Raw genomic sequence first — 24,229 nt, 5'->3', positions numbered from 1 at the left:
TCTGTATTTCCTAATTAATTTTAATACTAGCCAGAATGACAAGAGTACTTTTAGAAAAGAAAGGCTAGGCTGGGCATGGTGGCTCATGCCTGTAATCCCAGCACTTTGGGAGGCTGAGGTGGGTGGATCATCTGAGGTCAGGAGTTCAAGACCAGCCGGACCAATATGATGAAACTCCATCTCCACTAAAAATACAAAAATTAGCCAGGCATCGTGGCATGCGCCTGTAGTCCCAGCTACTCTGGAGACTGAGACAGGACAATCGCTTGAACCCAGGAGGCGGAGGTTGTGGTGATCTGAGATCATGCCATTGCATTCCAGCCTGGGCAACGAGAGCAAAACGCCATCTCAAAAAAAAAGAAAAAAAGAAAAAAGAAAAAAAACGAAGGCCGAGGAACTTCTCCAGGTGAAAGAAGACCAAGACCAAGGAGACATGAAAACTTAAATATGATGCATGATCCCAGATCAGGAAAAATACTATACTATAAATACTATACTATGCTATAAATACTATACTATACTATTAAAAAATACTATAAATATAGGTATTTTTATAAATATATAAATATAATATATATATAACTATATAATATATAAAAAATATATTTTTATAAATATATAAATATAGGATGTTATTGAGAAATTCTAAATATGGATTATTTATTAGATAATAGGATTGCATTGATGTTACATTTCCTGAATTTTGTAATTGTAATGTTAGCAATTGACAAACATAGATGAAGGCTGCTGGGTGTGGTGGCTTACGCCAGTAATCCCAGCACTTTGGGAGGCCAAGGTGGGTGGATCACTTGAGATCAGGAGTTCATGACCAGTCTGACCAGCATGGCAAAACGCCGTCTCTACTAAAAATACAAAAATTAGCTGGACGTGGTGGTGTGCACCTGTGGTCCCAGCTACTCGGGAGGCTGAGGCAGGAAAATCTTTTGAACCCAGGAGGCAGAGGATGCAGTGAGCTGAGATCGTGCCAGTGCACTCCAGCCTAGGAGACAGAACAAGACTCTGAAAATAAAAAAAAGAAAGAATAAAACGTAAATGAAGGCTCTATGAGGCTTCAGTGAACTAGTCTTGGAACTTTTCAGTAGGTTGTTTTGAAGGATGATATCTGAAACAAGACTATTGCTTACTATAGCAAGGGACAACTATGCTTTTTAGGCACAGTTTCTCTGGGCATAGAGATGGCTGATATTATTGTGGATTATTGGGAAGGACAGTCTTCAGGGATTCATGGACTTTCAGGGTCCTGAGTGGTTTGATATCATCTGTAGATGTGTGGTCATGTGTGTGAGACTGCTCTTGATTGATTGGCACTCAGAGATGGGTGTATGGGAGTGCAGTTGTTCCTGACTGGCTAACTTTCACAAGCAAGAGGCTGTCACAGATTGGTTGACTTGAGAAAACTTGTTCATTCAGGTGCCTTTTTATTGTTCTGTTGAATAGGTTTAAAACAGTTGTGGCTACACGTTGCCAAGGCTACAGAAAAATGCGTGTCTCTGAGGAATGTGGGAACTTAAAAACATTACTAATTCGAAATTTTTTTATAATTAAAGAATTTAAAGTATTATAAGAATCACAGCACTATTATTTTGTTTTGAAGGCCATCTGGAAAGATGAGATTCAGCCCTGTCATGAAATACCTTTATTGTTTTATCTGAACCCAAAGTACTTAATATTCCTTTTAAGATAGTATGGAAAGATGTAAAGAGTGAAAGTCACTGGTTAATACCATCGCACAGAGATAGTGACCATTAACATTTTATGGTATAGATTTCTGAATTTTGTGCTTACTTGGCTTTAATCTTAGCTTTTCTATTTAATAGATACGGTACTTTGGTCAAGTTGCTTACCCTGTCTGTGTTTCATTTTCTTATCTGTAAAGTAAGAATAAATACTTGTTTGTTGAGTTGTGAGGATAAAATGAGTTAATTTAAGTAAGACATTTAGAACAGTGTCTGACATGTAGTTAATGCTACATATAAGGATTTGCTATTATTACCATATTATGTCCATTCTAAGACATATGTTTGCTATTTTAAAGTTTCTGCAGTTGGGATTTAACTTAACAACTGGTGGTGATTACGATGGGTGGTGGTTTCTGTTTGTTTGTTGTTGTTCTTTCCTTTGTGGCCCATAACATAATGGTCTATCTTAGACTGCATAAAATACAGTATGTGGGCATCTGTTTTTTTAATACAGAAGTGAGATCATACAATGCATACTGTTTTACACTTTTAAAAAATTTTAGGCCAGCTGTGGTGGCTCACACCTATAATCCCAGCACTTTGGGAGGCCGAGGCAGGCGGATCACCTGAGGTCAGGAGTTCAAGACCAGCCTGGCCAACTTGGTGAAACCCCATCTCTACTAAGAATACAAAAGTTAGCTCAGTGTGTTGGTGTATGCCTGTAATCCCAGCTACTTGGGAAGCTGAGGCAGGAGAATTGCGAATTGCTTGAACCTGGGTCCCCTGGAGGTTGCGGTGAGCCCTGATATTGTGCCACTGTACTCCAGCCTTGGTGACAGAGCAAGACTCTGTCTAAAAAAAAAAAGAAAAAAGCCTTTTTCAAGGACATATTTTCCTTTCTTTCCTTTTCTTTTTTTCAGATGGTGCCTTGGGGTGCAGTGGCGTGATCTTGGCTTGCTGCAACCTCCGCCTCCTGAGTTCCAATGATTCTCCTGCCTCAGCCTTCTGAGTAGCTGGGATTACAGGCATGGGCCAATATGCCCAGCTAAGTTTTTTGTATTTTTAGTAGAGATGGGGTTTCACCATGTTGGCCATGCTGGCCTCCAACTCCTGACCTCAGGTGATCCACCCATCTCAGCCTCCCAAAGTGCTGGGATTACAGGTGTGATCCACCGTGCCTGGCCACAAGGACATATTTTCAATGTCCTACAGATTTATTTAATTTTGTATAGTGGATGAATAGTATAGTGTTATATGGATGAACTGTCATTTGTTTACTGTTCATCTACAGGACTCTTTATTGTTTAATTTTTGCTCTTGTGGAAGATTTTAGTAAGTGGAACCTGGGGACGTGGGATAACTTAGGATAACCTGAGTGGAGATTGAGAGAAAAGTGCAAGTTATATTTGGGGCTGTTTCTGTTTGACTAGAAAAGGAGGTTTCGAACAGATTATAAACTGTATTGAGTACTAGGTTAAGAGCTTTAGATTTTGTTTTAAGGTTTTGTGGAGCCATTTAACATTGAAGAGTAATTGGCAAAAAAATTTTAATTTCATTTATAACTCTGTCCATATAGTATAGATGAATGGATTGATATCAACTTAAAATGGTTGTGTTTAACATTTTTATCAACGATGAAGATGTACAAAGTTTGTTTTCTCATTAAGTTTTCATTTGTACTTATGAATTGAGAAGTAGGTTGGATTATATAAAATTATCATCTCAAATTATCTTAACAGGGTGCCAAGATGTGTTGAATCTAAATTGTTGACAATTTCTATAGATAAATGGAAGATTTTGCCTTTCATTTAAAAGAATTTTTAAAAAATTCCATGAGGATAGTTTGATTTTGATTTGGTCAGCAGTACATTTGGAAAAGGTGTATGGTTTTAATGAAGAATTAGTTGTATCGGTGGAAATACCTCATCTGGAGCAAGTTCTTATCTAGTTTGCTCTGTTTAGACTTTATTTGCAGTTTATAGTGCCACGCTGAAAAAAAATTGGGGTGAGTTTAGGAAGGAGCAAACAGGATGGCAGAGGAACTTAAAGCTGTTATGTTTCATGAGAAATTAGGGTACAAGGAAGGAAGGTCATGACAGTTGTCTCTAAAGTAGTCCAGATTGATCAGTATGACTCGAAATAAGATCCAGTATAGTACTGTTTTTATATTTCCAGCACCAATTCCAGCGATCTCCAACTTTTTTCTTCATTTCCTGTGTTCTTTGAGTATATAAATTAAGAAAAAAAAATTTAAAATTAAAAAAATTTTTGAGACAGAGTCTCTCTCTAGTTGCCCAGGCTGGAGTGCAGTGGCATAATCCTGCCTCACTGCAGCTTTGACCTCCCGGGCTTGGGTGACTCTCCCATCTCAGCCTCCCAAGTATCTGGGACTACAGGCACATGCCACCATGCCTGGCTAATTTTTTTTTTTTTTTAAACTAGAGATGGGATTTCACCATGTTGCCCAGGCTGGTCTTGAACTCCTGGACTCAGGTAGTCTGCCTGCCTCAGCCTCCCAAAGTGCTGGGATTACAGGCATGAGCCACTGTGCCTGGCTGAGTACCTAACTTTTAGGTATATACCATGCTGATATCTTTGAAGGGTAATCAGGGATGTGAAGATATTTGAGAAGGTAGATACAGGTTATAAATAGTGCTAGAAGGAAGCAATGGATAAATTTCAACTCAAATTCTAGTTTTTGTTTTTTTCTGTTCATAATTTTGTGTAAACTTAGTGATTAAATTGCCTTTAAAAATTGTTTTCAAGACTGGGCACAATGGCTCATGCCTGTAACCCCTGTGCTTTGAGAGGCTGAGGTGGGAGGACCATTTAAGCCCAGGAGCTCGAGACCAGCCTGGGTAGGCAACATAGGGAGACCCTGTCTCTATAAAATACTAAAAAAAATCCGAGTGTGGTGATGCAAGCCTGTAGTTCCAGCTACTGGAGAGGCTGAGGTGGGAGGATGGCATGAGGCCAGGAGGTTGAGGCTACAGTGAGCTGTGATTGTGCTATTGCACTGCACCCTGTGTGACAGAGCAAGACAGTGTCTCAGAAAAAAATCAAAAACCAAAAAACTGTTTTCAGAACACACATTCAATCTTTTTGAATTTTTATTACGTTAAATTGGTATTAATAGTCACACATTATTCTTACTGGACTGAAAATATCATGTAATGCATGTTGAAATGTGAGTATTACCATAAAAATCAGAGTTAGGGTTCTGGACTCTTTTAACAGATGAGGAAACAAGTTCCCATAACATATAGTTAGTGGCCGGGGCCCAAATTCTTTCTTACTGTTTTTTAAAGAGATAAGGTCTCTCTATGTTGCCCAGGATGGCCTCTAACTCCTGGGCTCAAGTGATCTTCCTGCCTCAGCTTCCTGCATAGCTGGGACTACAAGCATGCACACCATGCCTAGCTTGTTTCTTTTATTTTCATCCCCCATTTTGAAAATATTTTTACAATTTAGTTAATATTCTTATATGAGATCTGCTGAGGGATTTTTTATTCCCTTCAAGAGGAAGGGGCACTTTTATAGGCTATTGCTATTGTGGACTGGACTATTAAAATGATTACTTTAAAGACTTTTTCTGTTGCTACTTATTATCCCACAAAATACTACTTTTATTTTACAATCTAAGATGTGACCAGATTCAGTTATTTACTTGCAAAAAACTGAGCATGGATTTTGGTATAGCAAATACTGAGTTTTAAATGTTCACTCTGGCTACAAATAAGTGATTGTTTTTTAACAGATCAAGAAGTTGGTGTATGTTTACCTGGTTCGATATGCTGAAGAACAGCAGGATCTTGCACTCCTATCCATAAGCACTTTTCAGCGAGCTCTGAAGGTAAATAATGGAGTGGGTAGGCAAATAGCTACAAGGTTTCTGCAGAGTTGAAAGTGTGTCATTTAAAGAAGTGGAGCAATAATCCACTAAATAGCACAGTAGTGTCTTGAAAGAGTTAAAGGCCTCCTATAGTGCCTACTCAATACACTTAGAAAATAATTTATACAACCAACTGAAACCTTGCTGTATATGTTGCAGCTTCTATATGTTTGTTTATATTCAATATAATTATTTTCATGCTTCAAAGAGCTGTTTATCATTATACTAGTTGTTGAAAGTGTGCAAAGGGGGTTATGCGACATTTTTAAACATGAAATTGATGACCTGCAGCATTTTATTAAGTCTAAAAACCCAGCATATTTAGTAATAAATGACCAACTAGAATTATAACTATTACTTGTATTTAAAACATTATTAAAGAAGTAAACATTTATTTATTTCTGTCCTTTTTTCCCCTTCCCATATACTAGTTGTTCATTTTAAATTAAGTAGCTTTCTTTTGCTATTGTTCTATTACACCCTTTAAGCACCTATTAACTGCGTCTTAAAGATGTCTTTGAAATATTGTAAAGTTGAAAATTTGGTGAATATTTTTGCACTGTTTTTAGGACCCAAACCAACTAATTCGTGCAAGTGCTTTGAGAGTTCTATCAAGTATTAGAGTGCCAATTATTGTACCTATCATGATGCTTGCTATTAAGGAAGCTTCTGCTGACTTATCACCATATGTTAGGAAGAATGCAGCCCATGCAATACAAAAATTATACAGGTAAGTGCATTGTTAACAATATATGAAAGATCTCTAATGTTGTAGACCACAGAGGCTTATTTTAGTAGCTCTTTTAGCTAGCCTGTTCTTATATACTAAGTAAATCCAGTGACCGTATGATGGTACTTTCCCAGCTGCAAATGTTCCTTACACATCTTTAATTTTGTTTTGGCTGTAGAGATCCTATGCAGGTTTTTATTTGTGAGGCTGTTAGAGCCTGTGATAATTTATAGATTTTACAACTTAAGAACAATCAGAATTTGAATTCTCATCTGTATAGTCTATCTCATGTACACATATGTTTGTATTATTAGAAAATTGAGATTTTGTTTTTCCTGTTTACAGTAGAATCGTAAGTGTGTGTTCCTCTCAACTCACTTATATTTGTTTTCCCTTCTATCATTGTTCCTGCTGCTCCCTTCCTTGTCTAATTCTTTTCAGAGCTATTTTATTAAGTAATTTAAAAAAGTGTAGTGACTTGAAATATAGTGCTATACCATATCTGTGTGATATTTTAGAAATGTTATGCAATATTGTACAATGCCCTGATCTCTGTGGAAAATTTACTGTCCAAATAACATTATCTACAACAATTTGGTATTATTTTCAGCTATCATTTATTCCTCAAGCTTGTTGAGACTCTCTTCTGTTTCTGATGTTGTATTCACAGTATCATGCTAGGTGTATTTAGATGTATGAAAACAGTAGAGGATGTGGCACTTAATTATGAATAGCATATCATTATTTGAGGAAGAAAATCAAAGACATGCCATAATTAAAGGCAATCTATAACTGAATAAGATATTAGCACTTGATATATATGTATATACAAAGGTACACTAGCAATGTCTTTGGTAGAACAGGGACCTATCATATTTTGTTACCAGAAAGTAAAGATGTAATGAGATGGGTTTGGTAGTGAAATACTGCTTTGAGAAGGAAGACTTAAGCTGAAATTTGAAAGAATTAAAAAGTTTGTCTAGATAATTGTAATGCTTAATAATAAATGTATGTGTTTGTAAAAAGTGAAAACTTTTTTTCCTGTGTTAACTGTCAGACAAAGTTTTATCATGCTTCTCACTCACCTTTTCTCCTTATAAACTTATGGGATAAGATGCATGCTCACTGTAATGATTTTAAAGTCCTATCACTGGGCTCCAGTATATTTCAGCCTCAACGCTTGCCTCTCCTTGCCTTGAGCTTATAGTCTGTTAGTATTCTATCTCAAATGTTTTAATCTTATTACTACCTCTTATTTTTCTTAGTTTTAGTTGGCAGATTTTATAATGCATGTCTCTATCAGTGAACTAGTATGATATAAAATTCTTATTTGGAAATTCTCCATGTTTGTTTTTGGCAAGTATGTATCCATAGTAAAATAATGACTGCTGTCTTGTTATTTTTTTCCTCCCATTTGAAAAAAGAGTTTGTGGTTTATCTACTTACAGTTACTTTCTTGAAAGTTTCCAACTCTTTTAGAAGTGAACTTATTCTTTCAGTACTTTCTTAACTAAACCATTGATATCTGATTTAGTTCATATGAACAATATTAGAGGGAAAGATTAGGACACATTAATGAGAAAAACCATCCCATTTTACGTTGTTTGTTTTTTCTTTATTTCTAACTTATAATAATTCTTGCTCTCCTTTCCCTCTTTAAAAGTTTCTCAACATCCTTGAATTGGTGAGCTTATTTAAAGCTAGAATTAAAGGGAAAAAATTAATGTAAGTTCTTTTTATATTTTTTAGCCTTGATCCAGAGCAGAAGGAAATGTTAATTGAAGTAATTGAAAAACTTCTGAAAGATAAAAGCACAGTAAGTAATGTCTTTTTATGTCTTTGAAGTAAAAATGTGCTTTATTTATGTAGTATCATTTACCATTATATATTTTATATAGTCATATTTATTGATTTCAAAATTGTATAAATATTAATGGCACACAGGCCTATTTTTGAAGAACAAAAATTTTCATGTAATGAGAAAGATTGCATTTGGAGTTTTAGATCATTAAGTGTTTCTTCATCAGAATCCGAAAAAAGGCAAGTTGGGAAAAAAATAATTTTCTTTTACCTGTGGCTAAGTGGTTAACGTGGTAAGATCAAGGAATAGAGGTGACTCATGGGGGATGTGAGTTACTAGTGTATTAGTATCTTAGATGGGGCTTTTGTACCCAGTTTTTATGTTTTGAAACTACTGAGGAAAAGGATTCCAGGTCATCTTAGGATGCTATCATCAGGGAGTATGTGCTATCTATGCATAGCAGCTATCTAATACAGTAGGCACTAGCCCCATGTAGCTGTAGCTATTGGTTTATGGCTTAGCATTTGATCTATCCTGGATGTTCAATAAACATTTGATTAGAATGTGTATTCTGCTGTTGTTGAGTGGAGTGTTCTATAGATATCTGTTTTATCAGACATCTGTTTTTTAGTGTTGTTCAAATATTCTACTTTGCTGATCTTATGCCTACTTGTTCTATTCATTATTGAAAATAGGGTATTGAAGTCTCTTTAATTCTGTCAGTGTTTCCTTCATCTATTTAGGAGCTTGGATGTTTGGTGCATATATGTTTATAATTTTTTAATCTTCCTTTTGTCATTGTAAAATGTTCCTCTTTATCTCTAGTAACAGTTTCTGTTTTAATGTCTGTTTTGCCTGCTATTCTAGCTTTTTTATGGTTGCTGTTTCCATTATATATCTTTTTCCATCCTTTTACTTTCAGCCTGTTTATATTTTTGCATCTAATGTATGTCTCCATAGACAGCACGTAGTTGGCTCTTGTCTTTTTATCTAATCTGCCAATGTGTGCCTGTAACTGGAATGTTTAATCCATTCACACTTAATGTTGTTATTAATATAGTTGAATTTGAAGCTGTCATTTTACTTGCTTTTATATGTTTTGTGCCTTTTTGTTCCTCATTTCTCCTTTACAGCTTTTTCTTAGATTAAGTGAATATGTTCTAGTGAACATTTTAATTCTTTTCATGATTTTTTCACTATATATTTTTGAAACTATTGTCTTATACTTGGAGATTATACTTCTAGTTTCTTTCCTAGACCATTTAGTAAATATCTGTTAGTCTGTAGTATACCAGAAATCATTATTGCATTTCTTCTATGCATAGTTGGTATAACGTAGGAGGTAACCAAATATAGATTGATTATAAATGAAAACAGAGAAAAGCAATTTGATTCCTTTTTGTCTTCTGTATGACAGGCATGCTATCTGCCGGATATGAAGTCAATATTATTAATATTATGGTTAACTTAATTTTAATAATTTTAAAAAATACTTAGTTGTTTTTCTATTATAAGTGCAAGAGATTGACTAAGTACCATGGAGAACAGTAAGATTTACAAGAAGCAGATCTCTCATTTTAATGAGGTTTACCATCATTTCTGCTACATTATAGACTACGAGAAATCCATTGGGTGGCCTGGGAATGAACTCTGTCTGTATAATATGTGCATGTCTTCCCAGACAGGATACAGCATATCATAGGTAAAAACAGTGGCGTTTGAATCAGGTAGACCTGGCTTAATGTCTGAGCATCTGCCATATAGTATATGTACCAATTCTTTATGAGTTTTAGTCTCCAGATTTGTAGGGTTTATAATATGTAATTTATAAATTTGCTGTTTGTGTTGAAAGAACTATTGTATATAAAACCCTCAGCACAGTTCCTAACACCAACCACATAGGATGTTGTTAAAAATTCCAAATAAGAAATAATTACTCAAAAAGGAATGTAAAGAATACAATACCTGTGTAAAATTGGAATGTCTTTTTCCAAAATACACTAGAAAGAAAAAATATTGAATACTTGTTCATCGCAAGTATTAATATTTGTTGAATGACTGTTGAATTAATTTGTTACATTCATGGTAACAGTAATTAAGTGTGTAGTATTGTTTTTAACATCTCCTCCACCCCCATGCAGTGGTTTCATGCTCAGTGTTCACAGGTAGATTCTTTGGGGGCTTTGGTGGCCTACCCTCTGTGAGGCACTCGTTTTTCCTAAAGTGTAATATACTATATGTTTATTTTTTAAAAAATTAATACATATTTCTTTTTCTGTCTATAGTAAAAAAACAAAGTTTTTACTGGCACCTGTAATTCTGGTGGTATAGCACAGAATTCCTTCTAGTCTCTTTCCTTTTTATATTTGTAACTTTCTATTCAACTTTAAGAAATGTGGCTCTGGCCAGGCACCGTGGTTCTTGCCTGTAATCCTAGCACTTTGGGAGGCCAAGGTGGATGGATTCCTTGAGCCCAGGAGTTCGAGACCATCCTGGGCAACATGGTGAAACCCTGTCTCTACAAAAAAAAAAAAAAAAAAAAGAAGAAGAAAAACAAAAAAGAAAACAAGAACCACGACTTCTATTTCCACAGTCTATTTACATTTTTGCTGAGTCCCAGAATGCAGAGAAACTATTGCTTCAGAATTGCTAGTACTATACCTCTGTGGGGTATACAGTAGCATGGGACCTAATAATTAGAGTTAACTATTTGTTTAGAGTTGTTTTTGTCTTTAGTCTTTTTTTTTTTTTTTTTTAATGCTATGGTAAATCAAAATTGCTTCAATTATTTATATCTTTGAACTCGTTATGTTGGTATTTAAGAAAGCTATTGATTTTTTTTGAATGATAAATTTTATATTCTTTTTCACTGAATTCTTCTATTGTTTGAGTTAATTTCCTCATTCATCCTCCTTGGGGTTTTTTTTTTTTTTTTTTTGCATGACAAAGGGTCTTTGCTTTTAAATGATTATTAGTACACCAAGTAGTAACATGTAACAAGTTCTTGAATTCTGTTCTCTTTGATTAAGTAACTAAAAGTGGTCCAAACAATTAATATTATGGTTAACTTCATTGTTCTAACCACTAGCAGGAATGGACTACCAGATGTCGCAGAAGAAGGCCAAGACTTCACCTCTCTTCTGCCTAAACTACTTCCGGATGGTTCTCTTCTCCTCGGTCTCCTCTACTTTAGTGCTGCAGCTGCCTTGGGATCCCAGGGCAGCAGCCTCCTTGGCCTTGAACTCTTTCTCCCTTTGCAGGCAATATTGTTCAATTTCACCTTGAGCTGCTGCTTTGGTCTGCTTCTGCCTCCGGTTCTTTCACTGCAGGTCTCAGACACCCTTTTCAGCAACCTGCAGCAGCTGCTGGATCCCCTGAGACTGACTGGCCATGACAGCGCCAACTCTGAGGCAGAAGCAAGCGGCTGAAATCTCCTTCTTCTTCTTCTTTTGTTTTTTAATTAGAGAATGAATCAGATCTGCAAATAGAGATGTTTTACTTCCTCTTTTTCAGTTCCTAGAACTCTAATTTCTCTTGTCTAATTATATTGTTTAGTGCCATCACTGCAGTTGTATTCAATAGTAGTGGAGATGGTGGGCATTCTTGCCTTGTTTCAGTCTAAAGAAAATGCTTACATTGTGTTTGCATTAAGAAAGATGCCTGGCCCTGAAGATTTTATCTTTGAAATATAGTACTTTTGCAAGGTGCTTCAGGATTTCTTGATGTGGGTCAATTGTTTTGCCTTGGTACTCATTGAGTCCTTTTAGAATGTAGATTCAGAATTTATATTATCTCTAGCAAAGTGGTTTTTTTTTTTTAAGATTATAATTTTAGATATTAACTCTGTTATTTTTTTCTTCTTCAGGGATTCCTATTTTATGCACATTGGATCTTCTTTGCCTGTTTTACATTCCAACCATTGTGTCTCTAAACATCTTTATTCTTTCTTTATCTCATTTTTATTTTTTTGGTTCTTTTTCTACCTTTAATACCCCTTTTTAAATTTTCATTCAGTAATTTTATTCGAAGGACACCTTACAATTTAGTCTTCATCCCTGATTATTTTTGCCCTCTTGATTTCTTTCCTGGTGTCACTCAATCCTGAGTTCTTTTGTTAATTTATGATAACTTTAAAAAATTTATAATTTATATTTATATTTCCTATTTTCAAACGCTTCTTTTGAGGGCATTTAATTCATTTTAAAGTGTTGTGTTGTTTCCTTTTGTTTCATCATTTATATTTCTTTGTCAGTAATTTTAACCAGTTGAATTGTTTTGATTTTCATTTTCTGTTTTTAGTACTTACAGATTACTTGCATCGTTTTATTTCTTTGGACAGGATTGGTGATTTGATTTTTGAGGTAGCTTGCAAGATTCCTAGTACAAGAGTACCTTCTCTGTTAGAATTGCAAAGTATGTTTTCTTTGTAGATGGCCTTTTGGTGGGAGGATATGCATGCATAGGACCAGTATATGTTCCCAGACTATTTTGAGATATATTTTGTAGCAGCCTAAGTTTTTCTTTCTTCTTTTCTTTTCTTTTTTGGGCAGGGTCTTACTCTGTCACTCAGGGCTGGAGTGCAGTGGTGTGATCATGGCTCACTGCAGCCTCGACCTCCCCAGCACAAGCAATCCTCCTGTCCCAGCCTCCTGAGTAAATGGGACTATAGACATGCACCACCATGCCCAGCTAATTAAAATTTTTTTTGTAAAGATAGGGTCCCATTGTGTTGCCCAGGCTGGTCATGAACTCCTGGGCTGAAGTGATCTCACTTTGGTCGTTGCAAAATGTTGGGATTACTCTGCACCCAGCCCCTCTTATTTCTTTTTTCCTGTTATTTCACAGTTTCCAAAGACTTTTTTTTTTAAAGCTAATTTTCTCCGTGAAAACACAACCTCATTGAATCATCCTCTCTTTCAAGTCTTTTCGTTATAGTCTGCTCTGATCTACCAAGAATCTTTTCCAGTATTTTCACACTTAGGGTGTTCTTTCTCTTTCTGTTGTTGATTTTCGTTTACTTTTAGGCCCACCATTAACTTCTGCTTGCTTTGTTCTAGGCATTTTTTTCTATACTGTTGTAGGTCTTTGAGAAGTTTTGTGATACAAGCATGAAAATAGTTATCTGGAATTTAGGGTTTATATTTCTACTTATATATAATTTGAGGTTTAAAGATTCTCTGTTTTGAAGTTAGGCTTAAAGCATAGATTTTGGTCCTTTGTTTTTTTTTTTTTTGGAATTTGGGTTGGGAGAGTCAGACATACTTAAGCACCATTAACTTGTCTACCCAGTATTTAAATTAGCTGTATTTTAAGAATGTTTTCTGATAATTTTTTCTTTTGTGCGATTATAATCCATTGTAGAAAGGTTAAAAATATTCTACACAGATATTTGTGTATCACATCTTAATTATTACCTTTTTTTGGACACATGTAATTCTTTATTGGAGGAAGACAGGTACATTTTTCCCCTGCCCCCCACCACCAAATTTTTAGTGTCAGCATTGGCATTTAAAAATCAATAGAGGATCATAAATCACTTTCATTTTAAAAATCTCCCAATTAAATGTACCAGGTCTAATTTATTTCCACCTTTTGGAAAGGAATTTATTTGTTGCCAGCAGCAGTTTTTTAGGATCATTATTACGATGATGACACTGGTGTTGCTGCTGATACATATACATTTGAAAGATGTTGATCTATTAAACTTTCTTCATTTAACCTCTGTTGATTTTGAGGCATACCATCTGTTGCTTCTTTTAGGCTAGAGGATATTTTCTTTCAATTGAGATCTCAAAGAAAATTAGTTCCATAATTCTAATTTTAAGGAAAGGTGGAATTATAAACATATTAAAATACAATAGAATGGCTTTTCTCTTTTACTAAAAACCAGTATGTGTCATATGAATAGTTTTTCCTAAAAATAGAACATTTTAGTGTAATTTAGGTAAAAGATATTACAGAAACCTTACAACTGTAGTCAGTGGACTTAAAAGGGGGCATCTAATCTATATTCTGTCATCTCCAATCAACTGTTACCATTTTTCTTTATATAATTTTTTATTGTTTATTCTTAAATTTTATACCATTTTCATCTACCTTCTCAACATGTCCTAAACACTTTCCTACTTTACTACAAGCCTTTTCTAATGTTCACATATGAATTCATTTTTAAAATTAATAACACTTTCTCTTGTTTTTCTTTAAAATGTAGCAATCCATATTTGTTGACATTATTTTCTTCATTACTTCAGAAGCAGAGTGGTATTTATTTCTTTTTTCTTCCAAGTTAATCCTAAAGAAATCCTTTTGATAGCATTTAACTTTCTAATAGAAAACAGTTTCTTAGGAAAACAAATTAGGTCAGTGCCTGCTGAAACACTGATTTATTTATATATTTTTGAGGACATAAAATGTCCTCTTTTTAATTTTTGCTCCAAAATTATGTTTAATGAATAGATTGGTAGTTTATAGCTAAACTGTAGGGGTAAGACACAATTTTATAAGTTATTGATTTAATGTTCATAAAAACCCCACTGTTATGTGCAAAAAACACACCCCTGAGTTTGTGCAGATGTTTTATTTTGATAGATCTATTATCCAGCTATTAGAAGATAAATGACTGATCTTTCCCATTTTCCATGCCGCAAGAAAATTGAAATAAGAAGGGGAATATCATCTGGGCTGTATGATTAGGGAAGGTTGGATAGCCATTAATTTAAGGGAAGAAAATCTTGGCAGCATTGGCCAACTTATACCATATTATCAATCAAACCTTGATGCACTTCTTGTGATGACCCAGCACTCTCAGGTTTTTGCAATGTTAATTAGAATTCATGACAAAATAGATGCAAGGAAACGTTTTGTACCCTTCATAATTTTATAGAAAATTTATTGTTATTAGAGGAACCATTTGCTTAGTGTGATTTTTTTCATTACCAGCTTGTCAACTAGCATAGATAATCTAGAGAAAATATGAACTCCATAGATGGGGTGTCACTTTTGTTGATGGTTCGTGTAGTTTACCTTGGAGCACAGCTAATGGCTGAAGTTCATAGCAACAGCACAGAAAAACGTGGCAACCAAGGGAAGATAAATGAACCATGTTTATTGCTTTAATATAAAAAATACATAAATGGAAAACTGCATTTGAATTTGATGAGCTCATTGCTAGTTTTGTTGGAGTGATTTATTTTTCCCCTTATAAGAAAAGCTACTATTGACACAGTGAGATGGAAATTAACTGTCTGTTTTTTGGAAACCAATAATTTTGGTTTTAAAATCTGAGTAGATCATTTAATTTTAATTCTGAATGTTTTATAGAATATTGAACATTTAATAAACCAGAATTATTAATTTTCCTTGTATTGTTTAGCCCAGGGTCAGATTGTTAAAAATATATGATTAAGTATCTAAAATGGTCAGTTTTATTTTGTAAAGGTACTCTCTTTATATGCTTTTTAATTATTTTGATGTTTTCTTAAACTTTATTTGTATCTGTTTAATTAATGATATTTGTTAGTACCTTAGAAGGTGTTAGTACGTTAGAATTATTGTGTACATGTAGCTCTTGGCTTAATGAATTTAATATTGTGTGGTAGCTGATTTTCCATTTAATTTTCCATTAATTTTCCATTTAATTAGTGTCAAAACACATTTGGAAGAAAATAATTGCTAAGACAGAATAACTTAATTTTACATAGTATTTTAAAAAGTGAAACTGAATTACCTGTTCAGTTTCATGGATCATTTTATCCTAGGTACTATCCTTTATTTTTGCACTTTAATACCTTTTACCAATTGATCTTGATATTATTCTAAGGTTGGTAATACATAGGGATGTTTATATCTCACAGTGAGTTATTCTAGAGTTTAATGTCATAAACTTAGTTGTTGTAAGGTATTTTAAAATGATACTAATTGTCACTTTATAGAAATGTAATTATCACAAAATATAATTTCTAAAGAAATTATGTCTTTTGCAGAAGACATCAAAATGTGATTGAAAACATGAGCTTAACTTCCTTGCCATATGTATAACAAATAGAAAATTATATGTATAATACATTTTTATATAGTTCACACAAATAATCAATTCTGTGCTTTTTCGATTGAGGTGCATACATGCTGGGACCAGCAGGCACCAGTACATGGGTAGGGCTGGAGTCAATAAATGCAGCTTCACGTTTATACTGATTGGTAATTCATAAAATCCCCACAGGACTTGAAACTTGTTTAGCATAATAGCGAGTCTATATTCTGAGCTGTTTTCTTTCAATTGTATTGTTGGTTGCATATTAATAAACTAAATGTCAGCCAAGTAGAGGGACAAACACTCAAAATATGAATATCATTGTATCTAATATTTTTCAAAAAGTACCATTTCAGTAAGTTATATTTCCATTTAATTGCTTATTTTAAGTCATTGGGGAAATTTTAGACACTAAAATGAAGATCCCTAGTGTTCAGATAGAATATGGTATTAATTTGTTTTTCAAAACTGTGTTATATTGTGGGCTAACTGCACATATATCATTTATACATATGTAGAAGTATTTGTGTAATATATATTCTGCTTAGTTTGTATCTTTAGAGTAAAGGAATCTTAATGTTACCACTTTGTAAAAGCATCACAGTTCAGAAACTAACATTATGATTCATTAATTGGTCTTGGAAAAGCCGCCTTTTGTTAGTAATATATTATTACAACTTATACACATTGTTATAAAAGTGTTAAGAGCCCAGATGATGTTCTAAAATTTCAGCCAGTGTGTTTTCTTTGTAAATAAATTATATTGGGTAAATACTGGTGGATTAAGATGCATATGATTTGAAAGTGTTCTTCTGTTAAAAAACATTTATGAATTTCTCGTGTGCCTTTTAACGTAAGTTCACTGTAGAATGATTGTCATTCTCATTTTAAACTGACACAGTGTGATCTTTGTTACTGTTTTGATTCTTTTTCTGAATATTGTTATGAACAAAGTACTGAATTTTTAGATTAGAGTTTAGGTTAGCTTTAAACATGAAAAATGTGCATAATTAATGTTTAATCCACATAGGAACAATGTATTGAAATTTAACTTGGTGAAATAAAAACATCAGAATTTACTTCTCTTCAGAATAGTATTAGTTTTCTAGACATATTATAACTATTAAAATTATTCTTTGAAGAATAGGCACCTTAAAGTTTGTTATTCAAACATGAACATTCATTTTAATTGAATGACTGAATAATATTGATTGCCATTAAACTGATTACGCTAATATAATGCCTGAGTAAGACCTTTGATGTAGGGGAGAAACATTTTTTAATAAGTTACTATTTCTTTCTTTTCTAGTTGGTAGCTGGCAGTGTTGTGATGGCTTTTGAAGAAGTATGCCCGGACAGAATAGATCTGATTCATAAGAATTACCGCAAGCTATGTAACTTACTAGTGGATGTTGAAGAGTGGGGGCAGGTTGTCATAATCCACATGCTAACTCGATATGCTCGGACACAGTTTGTCAGCCCTTGGAAAGAGGTAAGTGTTGAACAGTCTTCCACTTTCAAATATACTAAGAGAATGGATGAGCTTTTTAAAACTTGTGCAAAAAATTAGGAGTAGTAAACGAGAGAAATCTGCATATTTAAGGAAGACTCATTGGTCTCTTGTTCTTTTACTAAAGCAGGCAACCAATATCAATGCAAGAATAACTGTCCATTGTTCTGGCATTGATTGATACATACATTTAGTGGTGTAGGTATATACACTTTTAGTTTGATACTGGCAAGAGGCCCTTGTTAGGAGGAGCAGCATGACACCGTGTTTACAGTGACATTGTCAAACCGTGGATTTTTTGGTTACTAGTTACTTTCACATCTTTGAGCCCCAGCTATTCCAGGTACTCATTTGTAAAAAAAGTAGGTGATGTGATTCTATAGCATGTGAATTTATACCTAAAGTAATTCATTTCTTGCCTCTATAGATAAATATTGTTGAACTTTTAAACTACTTTTTCCTAGTTTTATATTTGTAAAACATTTGTGTTCTTCTTCTCTTCACTTTGGCTGGTAGCATTTAGTAGAATTAATAATTTAAGTGAAGCTATTTGTTTTCTTTGTGCAGATTAACATTAGAAGTATGCCTTATTCTTTTCATCATATTGACAATTTAGAAAATTTTATCATATAGCTTGGAATTAAGATCCTTACGATGTATACATTTAAGATTGAAGGTAATTTTAAACCAGTTTAAAGAAATCCTTAAATGTTATAAGAGTAGCACATTCATTCTAATCTTTTGATGTCTTATCTTTTTAAAATACAGTATTACAGATTTTAGAAACCAATTTGTGTAAAAAAGAAAAAAGATTTTAAAAAGCGCCTGTTATATCAAAGTGTTCTGTATACATACTTAACGATAGGCCTTGCGTGCTCAGTACATCTTGCTTTTGTTAATTAGAAAAATGTAAATAACATGGAAAAATGTGTATGATACATGCTTTCAATGACACATCAAGCTTGCAAATTATTATAAAATCTTGATCAATATTTTCTATATTGATTTAGTATTATCATTAAAAACTATTTAGAAATGTTAATACTTCTTTATCCATAAGAGAGTAATACTGATTTTCATCTCACTTTTAATATTAACAAAATGATTATGTTATCTGTCTTAAAAATGGAAGTATGTTTTGAATTATTAATATATAAAAGTCTTATGTTACATAATGCTCTTAAATTGATGAAATTTCACTATCCTTGTGAACTTTAATTTTATAAAGTTAATTTTATTTATCATTGAGCAAAGTACATTTTTGATGGTACTTTTGCTAGATTAAGGAACATCTCTATGATGAAAATGTCCAGGCCCTTTTATGGTAACTTTGATGAGAGATTTTTGTTGCCAAACAGTTAATTTGTTTGATTTCAGCCAATTCCTTTCAAAACTTCTCAGATTTTTTTTTCTATTGTATAAAGTTATAGGCAATTTTGCCTTAGCTAATCACTGTCACCATTTACATTTTTAAATTTTACTTTCCTATCATTTTCAGTAGCTATATGCAAATGATCCTTTGCTTGTAATTATATAGAAACTGGAGTTAAAATATATAGTTTACTTACCATACTTGCTAAAAATATGTAATGCATAGTAAAATCTCTGCTTTTATATGTTTGTCTATTTGTTTGTTTTTCTGTTCCTTGAATTTTATCTTATTTTAGATAAAATTTACTTTTAAAGCCATTGCAAAGGAAAGTTAAGTTCTCTACCATCATATACATTTATTTTTTAGCAGATAATTTGAAAAATTGGCACTATATTCATTCTTGGTGTTTTCACATGTTAACTCCATGAACATGAATTAGAACAAATATGAGGTGAAGTCTGGTCATTGTCCCTGGCATACTGGAATGGGCTAAGTCATTTCTTTTCTTTGCCACTTACTTGCAATCCAACCTTGGAGTTATTCTAAATGCTGTGCTTATTAGACTAATTTAGTGGTTTTCCAGTGTGCACATCAGCCCTCAGGATGTGCTAGCACTGCCACAGGAACAAGCAAAGCAGGGGCAGCGGTGCTCTAGACTGTGCAGCTTTTTGGGCTTCTGCTAGCTACTGTTTCAAACACAGAAGCCTTTTTTGCCTTCCTTTCTTATGCAGCTTTGAATTTGATTTCCTTTGAGAAAGATCCATTGGCTTAAAAGAAAGAAAGAAAACCACTTAAATAACAGATTTGTAAGTTTAGCTAACTCGAATCTTCTTCTTGTTTTTTTTAATTATCGAAGCAATTCAAGTACATGTTCCCTTCTCATAACCTCTTGGTTGACCCCTTAGAGGCAATTATTGGTAACTGTTTAATTTCAATTATTCTGGTGGTTATCAGTTTCACTTTGGATAAAATATTTCGCTTTATTTATTAACTTAAGTTCGTATCAGTTCACCTCAATTCATGGAAAAATTATTCATTGATTGTTTAAGTTCTGTTTGAGGGTCTTGTTTAGCCCAGAATCATCAGTATAACAGGCTTTTGTCTGCATACGTACATATATTCAGTTCAGAAGCAGTGTGAAAGATTTGAAAGGCTCAGCCCTTATTGCAGTATTAGATTCAAGAATTGTACAGTATATTAGACTCTTGTTATAAATACATTATATAAAATTAAGGTTCAAATGAGTGGTCAACATTAGGACCGTATCTGTGCTCTCACTCTTCCAGTTAACCCATCTCAGCCTTCCTCTATGCTAATTATGATTTCATTTTACTGAGAAACTTTGGAGTGAACAGTCCAGCCATTTGTAGCCTTCAGTGCTTTCTGACCTAGGCTTGATGTTGCTTCCAACTTTTTAAGGACTACACATGGTAGTTTAGCTTTAGAAGTTGGCAGACTAGGCCGGGCCTGGTGGCTTACGCCTGTAATCCCAGTACTTTGGGAGGCCGAGGCAGGCGGATCACGAGGTCAGGAGATTGAGACCGTCCTGGCCAACATGTTGAAACCCTGTCTCTAATAAAAATATTTAAAAAATTAGTCAGGTGTGGTGGTGGGCGCCTGTAGTCCCAGTTACTTGGGAGGCTGAGGCAGGAGAATGGCGTGAACCTGGGAGACGGAGCTTGCACTGAGCCGAGATCGCACCACTGCACTTCAACCTGGGTGTCTCAAAATAAAAAAGAAGTTGGCAGACTACATCTCAAAGCAGAGTTTGACCACTAGAAGAAACTGAGAGGTATTTGACATTTATATTTGCTTGCTCTTTCTTATGTGATGTTGTAAAAGGAACACCATGTAGTAAAGAAAGGTTAAGATGATTATACAATAAAAAGACAAGCTGAAACAGTACTCTAGCAGAGTCATTCCTGAGAGGTTACCTCTCTTTTTTATTCTTTTACCATCAACATTTGAATGTGTTGTTTCATGTAATCATCCAAGTAGAAACGTCTTCATTCTAGCCCTTCATTCCCTTTTACCTGCAGGCAGAAGTCACTTACATAAATGCCATATGAGCACCATTTATTGATGAATTAAGGGCCATTTTACCTTGAAGTAAAGAATTTGCCAGTAGGAAAAAGTGTCACTAAAATAATATATTGACATAAAAGTTAAATTTACAATAAAAAGCCTGCCTATAATACTGAATTTATTTAAATCCAGCAGTTTTCTCTCAGATACTAAGAGAAAATGTGAAAAACAATACTGTGATGCTTTATACTTAATGGCTTATTTTTGCTATACTTTCTTTCTTTTTTTTTTTCTTTTTTGAAATAGAGTCTCTCTCTGCTGCCCAGGCTGGGGTGCAGTGGTGCATTCTTGGCTCACTGCAACCTCTTGCCTCCCAGGTTCAAGCTATTCTTCTGCCTCAGCCTCCCAAGTAGGTGGAATTACAGACATGCGCCACCAGGTCCAACTAACTTTTGTATTTTTAGTAGAGATGGGGTTTCAGCATGTTGGCCAGGCTGTTGTTGAACTCCTGACCTCAAGTGATCCGCCCATCTCAGCCTCCCAGAGTGCTGGGATTACAGGTGTGAGCCACCATGCCTGGCCTGTAGTTTCTTACATAGTATTTCATTTGCCATAGGGCAATCAGAATTATTATACCCATTTTATATATGAAGAAATCGATATATACAGATTTTAGCAAGTCACTTAAGGCAATATTAATTATAAAAGGTGGAGCAGAAATATAAGCAGAATTATCTGATGCCCAGGCCAGCATTATTGCCTTTATATTTTATTACCCTGTGAGTTGTAAATTAAAATAATTTCTTAGTTACCTTAATAAGTTTTGTGTGTTTGTTTATTGTGTTCCAGTCAAAACCAACTTTGAGGCTCCCAATCCAGTGCTCAGACATGCAATTAGCTAACAACCATAATTAAATTTGCTTTCAAAGAGAAAAATCATGTTTCCTATAGAATTTTTACAAACATTTGTTTATGTTAATATACTTGAAGTGTGGTAAAATTGTTTTTTGTTGAGGAATCGAAAATTAGTAGATACACTTTTTGAGATGAGCTGATGTACATGCTTTTATCAATAAGTTCTCAAATGAACACATCATATACAAACAAGCTTCTTCAGGGGAAGAAGAGATTTTTAATTTAGTTTATTTGCATCATTATAGATCAGTATTTAGGCTGTTTATATGTAAATGTATGATTTGAGGAACAATTAAGTGTTGACAAAGTAGATTGCAGTCATATCAATTGCAGTGCATTTTCCATAATTTTTCTAACTGACATCTTTGATGATAAATAGTGGATGCCAAGTCAAAGCCGATTATACAGTGCACTAGGAATTCATGGGGCTGTCAGGGAGAAGACCGATTGACTTTAAATTTACATATTAATGAGAAGATTTGTTAAGAGGGTGCTTGACTATAGAAAATAACAGCGTATTTATAGGGCACGACATTTTATAAATAAAGCTGATGCAGGAAAATGGAAATTAAACCTTTTAGGTTAATAAATTCAAGAGACTGCTAAAATGCACATTTGCATTTTTATTTTCTTAAATTTACCTTACTCTTTGCAGTCCATGTGGGTTATTTTTTATTCTAGGTCAAGTTTGTATCATTTTCAAGGATATAAAATTGCTTAAGTATTTTCTTTGTCATTCAAGCCTATTATGGGAGACTTCTTGAAGCATACATCTAGATCTCAAGACTAAAGTTTCTTTTCTACAATTAATCGATTTAAAAAAATAAATATTGTAAAACACAGAGTAAATTTTAAGAGTGATTTAAAATAAAAACCAACATCCGTTAGTGGCATCAATTGTAAACTGAAAGGAAACTCTGACACTGGGGCCCCGCCAGGAATGTTTTTAATTTTATGAATCTAGCTTTTTACAACTGAACTTGCTCTGGGAGATGAGAGGTTTTCAAGAATTATCAAAATATTTTACTTCAGTGATTTGGAAGTTAAAACTCTAAATATTTACCATTATTCTTTAGGATATGAATCCGGGTTATGTAATTCTGGTGGCAATATTTATGCCAGTTTTAAATTTGGAGTAATTAATTTTGTCTCTGTGTATCTGTACATCAATTATAAAACCTTACATAAGTTTAACAAACTCCAAATTTAGAATTTTATTTGAAGTATTTTTAAGGTAAGTTCTTAAGTTTTTCAGAGGTAGCTATAAAATAACTTTTCAAAATGCAAAATTTATAAATGTAGTTTTTGATGAGCAATTTTCTGTAGTACAAAGGTACTTCAGGGAAGTACTTCATGAACTCCACATCCAGATCCTGTCTTTTTTTTTTTTTTTTTTTTGAGATGGAGTCTTGCTGTGTCGCCCAGGCTGGAGTGCAGTGGCGCGATCTCGGCTCACTGCAAGCTCCGCCTCCCGGGTTTACGCCATTCTCCTGCCTCAGCCTCCGAGTAGCTGGGACTACAGGCGCCCGCCACCACGCCCGGCTAGTTTTTTGTATTTTTAGTAGAGACAGGGTTTCACCATGTTAGCCAGGATGGTCTTGATCTCCTGACCTCGTGATCCACCCGCCTCGGCCTCCCAAAGTGCTGGGATTACAGGCTTGAGCCACTGCGCCCGGCCCAGATCCTGTCTTAACAGACCAGAGTGTTAAAGATTATTGAGTTTTAATTTTCTTTACTGGTTAATTTTCTTTGTTAAAACAAATTTTGTCTTGTGTCTTACCGGTGGACTATTATTGGATCCACAATTCTGTGGAATTTATTTAAAAAAAAAATACTGAGAAGTTGTAATAGAATATATTCTTTACAGTGCAATAAAGCAGTTTTTTGTGCACTGTTTTAGGCAACTGTTGACAAAGGGTTCGACATATAATTTAATGTGAAACTAAGGCCCATGATCTAATATTGAAATAATGTCTCCTCTCTTCCCATTGGTTATGAAGCATTTATTATAACGATTCCTTGTTCTTTTTGTTGTTCGTAATTTATTCCTATTGATTGGATATTTTTTGACTTATGAAGTTTTCTTTTTTAAAAAAGAAAACTTTAGATTTTACCCAAGTAACATATGCATGGTTTAAAAGAAAGAAAATGAATAGTACTACAAGGCTTATGAGAAACATTTTTCTGTGTGACCCTTCTCAATGCCTGAATTAGCTTCTTCAGTTCTTTTCCCTTCTGTGTGTGAGCTCAAAAGT

At 34.1% G+C, this 24,229-nt stretch overlaps 1 protein-coding gene across 5 annotated transcripts in view; it reads left to right on the top strand.

Moving 5' to 3' along the window:
* Positions 1-24,229, top strand: part of AP3B1 (adaptor related protein complex 3 subunit beta 1) — a 314,641-nt gene that overhangs the window by 72,774 nt on the left and 217,638 nt on the right. For all 5 annotated transcript variants that reach the window (XM_023214919.1, XM_023214920.1, XM_023214922.2 and 2 more), the window contains exons 4-7: positions 5,458-5,553; positions 6,162-6,322; positions 8,072-8,138; positions 17,462-17,644. In XM_023214919.1, the coding sequence (XP_023070687.1) occupies positions 5,458-5,553; positions 6,162-6,322; positions 8,072-8,138; positions 17,462-17,644 (507 nt within the window). The remainder of the gene's footprint in view (positions 1-5,457; positions 5,554-6,161; positions 6,323-8,071; positions 8,139-17,461; positions 17,645-24,229) is intronic.

The sequence above is a fragment of the Piliocolobus tephrosceles genome, chromosome 4 (genome assembly GCF_002776525.5).
Source record: "Piliocolobus tephrosceles isolate RC106 chromosome 4, ASM277652v3, whole genome shotgun sequence".
Taxonomy (NCBI): Eukaryota; Metazoa; Chordata; class Mammalia; order Primates; family Cercopithecidae; genus Piliocolobus; species Piliocolobus tephrosceles.
The sequence above is the reverse complement of the archived record's forward strand: the minus strand, read 5'-3'. Positions and strand labels throughout refer to the sequence as shown.